At 37.5% G+C, this 9,518-nt stretch overlaps 1 protein-coding gene across 2 annotated transcripts in view; it reads left to right on the top strand.

Moving 5' to 3' along the window:
- The window catches only part of lrpprc (leucine-rich pentatricopeptide repeat containing), a 67,850-nt gene extending 58,794 nt beyond the window's left edge, over positions 1-9,056 (top strand). For both annotated transcript variants that reach the window (XM_030156132.1, XM_030156133.1), the window contains exons 35-38: positions 2,109-2,183; positions 2,648-2,732; positions 6,213-6,355; positions 8,796-9,056. In XM_030156132.1, coding sequence (XP_030011992.1) covers positions 2,109-2,183; positions 2,648-2,732; positions 6,213-6,355; positions 8,796-8,867 — 375 coding nt within the window. In that variant the 3' untranslated portion in view covers positions 8,868-9,056. The remainder of the gene's footprint in view (positions 1-2,108; positions 2,184-2,647; positions 2,733-6,212; positions 6,356-8,795) is intronic.
- Positions 9,057-9,518: the final 462 nt, after the last annotated feature.

Below are 9,518 nucleotides of genomic sequence, written 5' to 3' on the forward strand. Positions count from 1 at the left end.
AAGTTTCAGTACAGTTCCTTGAACATGTTTGTGGTTTTTATTGTAATAAATAGTATATATTTTCAATTCGAATTCAATGTTTTGGATAACTTTTTTGTATTTTTGGGACTAATATGTTAAAGTAAGTTTGAGTTAAAAAATAATTATGAGGTCATATAGGTGAAGTTGTGCTAAAAAAAAAAAAGATGCCAAACATGGGTATGGTAAACATTTTAATGTGGTATATGAAGGCAAAATCAGAAGTATTTACATGGACAAAATAGGCTCAGATCCCTAAAGGTTAACACATAGTGATATGTGTACTTTGGTGGTTATAGTAGTTCTTGCAAGTTTGATTAGAAAAGTCTTTTACCATTAAAGAAAAAGGGTAAAGAACATTTTCAGTTTTTGTCTTAAATTTTGGGGATTTCATTTGTTGGAATTTATAATATAAACTACAATCTTACCTGGATTTAATGATTTATTGTAACCCACGACTGAGGCAAACCAGCAGCAGAGACTTTAAACTGTCCCAGTAAAACTAAAAGAATACAAATACACATATTGTACAGTGACTGTAAAGTTTAGAAACATCTGTCATCATTCTTGAGACATTATTTTCTTTATATGCAACAAACTAGGTAATATAACAGTGTGAGGATTTAATTTGGCTGCACAAAAACAACTTTTTTGCGTTGAAAAATCTTCCTTTAGCAGCGTAACACTTAACACTCTGTAAGTAGAATCCAGACAGTTAGTTTCTCCAAATATGCACCTGAAATACTCAGCATTGACTCTTGTAAAACTTTCCAAATGTGGTCTAGGTGGACTAATTGGATCTTTTTTCTGACTTTACTCTCCAGTTTAATAGGATTTAGGTCATGAGATGGGACAGACCATTCTCTGACTGATAATACTCCATCAGACTGTTTTCTCTCTAAATAAACCTTACAGAGCAAGAACATGTTGGTGTTAAAGTACTGAATAGTAGCTGTTTGTTATACAATGACCTGTTTCAATAATGAACCATCAAACTATTTTCCATCTACCACTGCATTTAGTCGTGATTTACACAATACTTGACCTACACCTGTCTAATGAGTTGGCATTAAAGGTAGGCCGATATATTGGGCCCGTATATTGATTGTTTTTGATATCGACCATCTGCCTTAATTTTTTTTTTTTTTTTTTTTGAAAGACGATATTTGATCAGCAGTAAAAAACCTTGTAAGATATTTGATCAGGCACCTGTGTGGGCAGCACTTGAAGTTCAATAAATGTTAAAAGAGTACTATGTGTACTTATATTAATAATTTCATTAATATTGCTGCATAAAAGTCTTAATTATCTGAGTGTTTCAATTGTATTTTAGAGTCAATGTGCTTTAAAAAAAAAAAAAAAAAGAAGTTGGCCTTAAATATCAGCTTAAAAAATCGGCTGTAGATATCAGTCATCGGCTGACCATGTTTTTAAAAATCGGCCTTAGAAAAACCCTTATCGGTTGACCTCTAGTTGGCATGTTCTCCAAACTTGTTGTAAATAGAACTTTGTTAAGTAGAATGTGACATAGCTACATGCATTTCATCCCAGAATGACTGTTATAGCAAAAGATGACAGCTTAATGTATATTAATTTTTACCAACACATTTATATATTTGTTTGCTCAAAATATGTCTTTATAGTTAAATTACCTAGTTTGTTACATATAAACAAAAAAACTGGCATGTCTCTCCAAAACAAAATGACTAGATTATTCCATACAAACGGTTGAAAGGCACTGTTTTTTTATTATTATTGTTATTATGATTATATTTATTAGTTGTCATAGTAGTTTTATTATATTGAATATCAAAGCTACAAAGGCCCATTGGAAATCTAGAAGTTGGCGCTTGTTCAGATTTCCCATTGACAGTAGACTAGATTAGATCCTCTATGTGTGTAAGTGTAGACCGACGCTTTCTAATGAACCTCCTTTGAACATCAGTTACATTGTTTCGTACCTTTGTGTGGATCCATATTTAAGCTTTCACTTCACCATGTCTATATGTTTATAAGATTCAGTGTATGAGGAGATTTGTGTTTTCTGAAAGTTTCTGATGTGCTCGTCTGTGTGTTTTGTCTCATCGTAGCGCTGTAACGCTGTGGCTGAACAGAAGGACATCCTGCTGTCCTTTATGGCCCAAAAGTCTCAAACTCCCGGACAGGTAAAATCACACCAGGATTTCTATACTTTTAGTGTCTTATTTCTTTACTCTAATATTTGGCAATGAATCTTACCTTTTTCATTTTTAACAAACAAGTGTCCAAAGGTTACTGCATTTCTATTACAAGGTTTGAAGTCATATCAGGGGTTATAACAGAAGCCCAGATGACCCAAATTTTATTGGCAAAGATAATGTGCTCTTTTTTCTTTGGAATTGATTCAGTTAAATTAACCTTGAAGATGGTCTCTGAGAAATTACAGCAGGATTTTTTTTTTTTTTTACCATTTGTTTCATTTTATAGTAAAAAATAACAAGTTACATTACAAAAATGAGTAAACAACAGCCTGAAGTTATGTTGAGTTGATATTCAGTGATTTACAATGTGCCCTTGTTGTAATGCCTATAATTTGAAGCACATGTTAAAGATGAGGTACACATTACTGTATTTGATTATGTGTCCACAGTTGGGTAAGATCCAGTCCCTCCTGAGCCTGATTCCTGACTTCGCCGAGGAGGACGTGGTGTATTCGTACCTGATAAAATGTCACGGTAAAACACTCACTCTTGCTCGGCTCGGCTGAGTCTGCGCAGCGGGCGACTCGCTGACCTGTGGTTAAATCAACATTAGCGTACACATTAACAATGCATCAGGTCAAGGAAAGTGTGAGTGTGTAGGCAGACATTCAGGACTTAGAGGAACACATGTCCTCTAATCAGTTAGCTGTCCTGGTTAGCCTAGCGTGCTAATCGTAACACAGTCCGCCACTCAGGTTTTCATCCCCCCCCCCCCCTCAATTTTTAGACTCTCGTGATCTTCTCTTGTCCTTGAGTTTGTTTTATTATGCACTTCTCACCTCTTTTTTTATCACGTCCCCCTCCTCTCTCTGTCTTTGTACCCTGTCACTGACATGACTATTTAATCAGCATTAGCTCGCTGGACGCTCAGGGCAGCCATGTTAGACACAGTTCGACATTCCCTGCTCATCTCGTCTCTGTCCTGCCTCTGCTCATGGTTGTTCCTTTCTTACTCACTTTTATACGCCACTAATGACTTCTATCTCTTACGCGTACAGTGGTGGAAAAAAGGTTTTGGAAACAAGATTTGTGATATATTGTATTAAAAATCACTTTTAAGTTGTTGAAATATTGTGCCATTCTCCAAACCCATATGCTCCTGTCGGTGTCAAAACTGGATGTTTTAGTAAGATAATGCTCCTTGAAACACATCCAGTTCAGGATATGTTGAGACTGGGGCTGCGCGATTAATCGATCTTAAATCGAAATTGGATTTTTTAATTAAGACAATTTTTAAAAAAGGGAAATCGTCAAAATAGCTTCGTCTCTCTCACGCCTGTGGGCTACCGTAGGCTCCTCCTCCTATCTGTGAGCGCGGTCTCACATAGAAGTCTGTGTATGACCACGGATGTTAACCCTTTCATGCATGAATTATGAGAGCCTTAGTCAATATTTTTTTCTTGAGTGTTTTTACTCCTTATTAGGCATGAAAAAAGCAAAGCAACTGAAATTTTTTATGAGTCTATTTTTTATGGAGTTACAAAAATGTCCACTCAGCTGGACACCATGCATTTGATTTTTGAAGCAAAGAAACATTTAAAACTCAATATCAGAAAGTGATAAACTATGTGAAAACTCTGAAATAAAAACATTTTTAAAGCCACTAATGCCGTTTTATCACATTTTATCATACTCTAATATTAGTTGTTACTCAATTCATGGAGATAATATGCAAAAAAAAAAAAAAACTTTTTGATTAAGAAAACTGTTAATTACAGTTTAATAACAATTAGCAATTGATTTACACTAAAACATATTACTGCAGATCAGGTTAATCAAGAACAGCAAAGTTTTTTTCCCATTTTATTTATTTATTTAGACAAGGACAATGCACAATATACATTAACCTTAAAAAGGACAGCTGTAGAGTACCAGGTTCTAGCACTAGTGCTAATTTCCACCTGTAGTCCCTGAACAGGCTGATGTTGTTATTAAAAAAACAGACATTAATAAAAACTAAAACATTAAAAAAACAGTTAAAAAAAAGAAAAAGCATTTCTATAACTCCTACATAAAATATTCATTCACATCCAACTATTCACTCTTATTTGTCCTACTGCAGTCCATCACACACATTAATGGTCTGAATGTCAGTGTATTATTATGGGATGGTGCATAAGTGTCCACTGTGTTGGCTGATATGGAACTAAAACAACAAAACCAATGAATAAACAAGAGAACAGCTGGAGAAGAACTGTCCACTGGAGTGACCAGTATGCATGAAAGGGTTAAATCTGTGATGGGCCGCAGTAGTGATGCCAATGTAAGCTGTGGTTTCACACACAGATCCCCCAGTTCAAATATAACTGCATGGGGATCACTCATCTTATGTTGTCCCGCACGGATCCATACAGTACCATCTTCCTCCGATCCGGGTCATGGGGGCAGCGGCCTCAGCAGAGTAGCCCAGACAGCCCTCTCCCCAGCCACATCCACCAGCTCTGGGGGAATCCTGCAGCGTTCCCAGGCCAGCCCAGAGATATAATCCCTCTAGCGTGTCCTGGGTGGGTCTCTTCCACACACGGATCCCCCAATTATAAAAATAACCACATGAGGATCACTCATTACATGGTTCACGCACACACGCATGACCGATCCCTGTCACTGACTTACATTGGCATCACCTCTGTGGGCCCATCACATGATACCATCACAGATTTGATGTAGGGAGCAGTGCCTTGCATTGTGGGCTGCTCACGAACACAACATGCTGACTTCTGTTGTCTTTTGTACTTTTACCCAGAAATCAAAATCATAAAATCGAGTGGTTAGAGGAAAAAAAATCAGGATTTTATTTTTGGTCACAATCATGCAGCCCTAGTTGAGACTATCAAGAATTTTGTGTTAACAATAAACCAAAAAAAAATTACTTGTATTTGTTAGTCTTTGCGCCTGTCTGATGCAGCCACAGCTTTTCAAACACTTTTCTGTAAATATTTCTTGATACTTGAGATTGTGTAAAATTTTAAGGGTGTCCAAAAACTTTTTCCCACTACTGTGTAACAGGTGATCTTCACGTGTAGAAATCGGCAACATAGTGTCAGTATTGTGATACTACGACAGCGTACTAGGACCACATAGGAAAAATAAAAACACTTGTCACTACGAGAATAAAGTTGTAATATTTTGAGAATAAAGTCGTAGTTTAAAAAAAATAACAACTCATAATTTAATGAAAATAATATACATTTATGAGATTAAAGTCGTAATATTTTGAAAATAAATTTACAATAGTGCGATAAAAATTCATAATTTAGAAATTGTAAGCCTTGCTGATGCCAGTTTCCAGTTACAGTGAACGGAACAAGTGAAGCAACATCTTTCACTTCTTAAACCATAATGGTGGGATAATAGGCTCAGTACTTTGCCGTGCGTAAACCCCAAATGAAAGTATAACCTCACAAAATGTTCCAAGTTCTCCATTATGTGACAAGTGGGTACGACTATTCTTGTAAATTATGATATTTATCCCGTCTGTTTTTAAATTACATTATTCTCATAATATCATTGCTTTTTTTCCTCAAAATATGACATTCTCATAACATTACGACTTCATTTTCGAAAATTATAACTCTTTGTGGATTCAACTTTATTCTCATAAAATTATGGGTTTTATCTCTATTTTGTGACTATTCTCGTAGTGACAAGTGTTTTTATTTTCTTATGTGGCCCTAATACGCTGTCATATGATACTGAGCTAATTCAGGGAAAGGGAAGTTACTGATATCTGCCCTTGACTGTGTATGAAATGTCATTTGACTGTCCAGATGAATGTCCAGTATTTTTATAAAATATCACTTTCATGCATCAATAAATCTGTACAGGAGACACATAAACATCATCAGTTTCTATTGCACATGCTTATTTTCTCTAATGTACTGTATTTTAAGCTTTCAAATGTATCATGACCTAAATGACATGTTGGTTTTGTTTTCTTGTCTTTTCCTGCCACAGTTGTGGATAGGAACCTTCCAGCCGCTGAAGCTCTGATGGAGCAGATGCAGAAGGAGGGGGTGGAGGTAGACGAGCTATCACTCAAACGGCTGGCAGTGCTGTACCGTAAAGAAGGACAGACGGTGCCCTTCCCCGAGCCCCCCGTGAGTCGCACAAGCACACACTCTAAATACTCTGGGTACAATGTGTAACATGAAACAATGGCTTTTTCATGTCCAATCAGCGAACAGATTGTAACGTATCTTAAAAAACAAGCAGGTCTCCCAGTCTCAGTTAGCTAGATCAGGTATAGCAGCCTGGAGCCTTGAATTATCAACAAAAATACTCCTTTAAAGCATCAACAGATTGCAACCAGTAGCTCCAGGTTCCACTAACGTCAACGACCAACCAGTTCCAAACATTAGACTGTGTAAAAATAGTGCAAATATTGTAGCCTGTGCTTTTGAAGGCTTAAGTTTACCATTATGGCCATCGGCATCTTTTTTTATTGACTACTATAATTGACACAGTCAAGTTAATTATTAGCAATTATTAGCTTGAATAGAATTTGAGCTACTTAACAGTTCACATGATGCATAATAAGCACAAGCTAGCCTATTTGCAAAGTAAAGCCGCAAGAGCTAAAATCAAGAGGAAAAAAAAAATTTGGAAAATGCCCACCTTAATTCTGCAGCTCTCTCCTCTCAGTCTGACTCCAAAGACTAAATATAAATACTGTAGAAAGGAACCTGACGTTGTTTTGTGACATTATAGACAGGTGAAGCCATTTTTCCAAGTTTTTGCTTCGAGACATGGAGTAAAGCAGTAGAATCATGTCCATGTCTGATGGACTGTGATTGGTAGTTACAGCTGTTCATTACATATTTAAACCCCTAAAATCTGGCCATGGCGGGGGTTTTATACAGCCTGAAAACATATGCTAGGAGTAGTGTTCTCTCTAACCAGTTTTATACAGAAAGGAAATCGTGGGACTTTCTGCTGCTTTAACACAAACAGTAGCTAAAGTAGCAAAGTACCACGGGGGGGTTAGGGAGTGTAATTTCTTTTTCTAGCAGTCGATCAAATCCTGCTTTGCCTTGGATGCTCTTGTTCCTCCCATTACAGAGTTAATATAAGCATAAGTGTGGACAAATGTTGCATATTGTACCTTTTAATACAACCATACAGACAAACAAACAGACCTGTACACACAAACACACATACACACACTACAGCTGCTAACCAGTGTTGTCAGCTGTTTGCATGGTGTTCTAATACATGCCATTGTGTGTGTACTGGTATGTGTAGACTAAGGTAATGTGAAGCAGCAGTCTGCCTGCTCAGTGTAGTTTAACAACGCACTAACCCACAGCCACCCCCCCCCCCCCTCATGTGAATCTGTCAGAAATTGTGCTATTTGGTCATACTGTACATATAGTGTGTAAGCGAGCGGGTGTCACTGCAATAGACTCTCTCTTTTTCTGCCTCCAACTGTTGTTGAGTATTGCAGTACACTGCACATTTTGTAAGATGATGTAGGCCTATTTTTGGCAGAGAACCGACACACGGAGCCCTCTCTGGCCCGGCTCTTTGATGCACTGTCCCCTCAAGGCAGGTGTATAAAGAAGCCCACCTCTTACCTTCGCAGCACTCACCTACAGTACAAAGATAGATGTTGAAAGAGGGATGAAGGCAGAGAAACTGCTGCATTATTCACCAGATGTCAGGATAGCTAAGTGATTGCTGAGTTTTAGTCGCACAAGGGAGGCTGAGGGAGAGGTGAATGTCAAAATGCGCACTGTTTGCAAAAGTTTCCACAAACAGCTCAGGTTTAAAACCCACAGCTCCTCTGACTTCATCCTCCTCTGCACATTTACTGTGGTTGCTGCTCTATTGATTTAAGGGTCAGTTCACCTCAATTAGAAAAAGGCAGTTGAGAGATGCCATGCTGTTGAAAGCATTTTAAAGAAATTAAACAGCAATACACCTTTACAGCTGTCCCTTTTTAATTTTTAACAATCTAGAAATAACTTGTCAGCTTTTAAGGTAGAAGCAAAATCTGCTCCCATATATATTAGATGTGAGGCAAACACTGTAAAACTGTAGTAATCTGAGCGAGCTGACCCTTCAGATGGCTGAAAGCTTAAGCTAGGGCTTTGGTTTCTCCCCCTCTTTGTGAACTAAACACAGGTTTTTATCAACATTAATTACTACATTAATAAGCACAAGTACAATATGGGGAACTGCTGTAATCTGCAGAAAAGCTCTCACCTTCTTACCCCAAAAAACATCCATCAAAGCACGTTACCTGGATCAAAGCACTGATTAATTATCCCAGAACAGAGGCACTGGGAGTAAGGTGTGTTTGGGGAATGTGCTACAAATCCCTTATTTGTGTATTAATGGGTATTTAGAGATGAAAGAAGACAACCTGATTGGAGAGCACAGAGTATTTAGACGGGTCCGGAAGGGATGCTACTGTTACTCCTGCCTGGTTTTAGAACAAGCAGAGCTAAAAAAGTCCACCTTACAGCCTGTAATGGAAAGCCTTTTTACCCAGTTTGTTTGAGGCTTGTCTAATGCTAAATACTCTTTTATTTTTAGGAGTCCTTTAAGTTTTATGCAGACAAGCTGAGAGAGAAGGCCAGCAAAGCCCCAGCAACAGCAGAGGAATAAAGATTTCACCCTTCATCCTGTTTCCTCCATCCAAACCTTACTTCTTTTTTTTATATGAGTTGTTTGAGCCAATAAATGTGGGTATTGTGTTATTACTGTTGGATGATGGACTGTCCACTGCTCTATTGTCAATGAAGATGATGTTGAGAATGTACATACATATTTATGCTAATAAATGTTAGGAATCCAGTTTCAGTGTCTTTCTTGATAATTTGTACTGAAAATAAACCCAAAACACCATAATAGGCATGTCTCTCCTGTCTGTCTTCTACCCGGCTTTGGATTGTTTAAGCTCCTTGATATCAGCCTCAGAAAATTCCTGTTTTATGTAATTCAAGCCGTTCTTGACCTGGCGGACTCGGGTCAGACTCTTTTTCCAAAAAGCTTGTGTACTTGCTGACGTCAGCAGCTGAGAAGCTTATTTAAGAAACTTTTACAATGAAAAGCCAAAACAAGTCATCAAACACTGTTTGCAGGTTGATACAAAGCCTGTTGCAGTATCGATAAATGAATTCACAGAGAAGGCACAAGATGGATAAAATGATCTGAACTCATGGTTTATGTGACCGATAAAATGTTGATGTATGATCTTTATGTTGTGATATGCAGCGCCTTTGAGAAACATTTATCAAGTGACCACATGGTGCAACT

Source organism: Sphaeramia orbicularis, chromosome 15 (genome assembly GCF_902148855.1).
Source record: "Sphaeramia orbicularis chromosome 15, fSphaOr1.1, whole genome shotgun sequence".
Classification (NCBI taxonomy): domain Eukaryota; kingdom Metazoa; phylum Chordata; class Actinopteri; order Kurtiformes; family Apogonidae; genus Sphaeramia; species Sphaeramia orbicularis.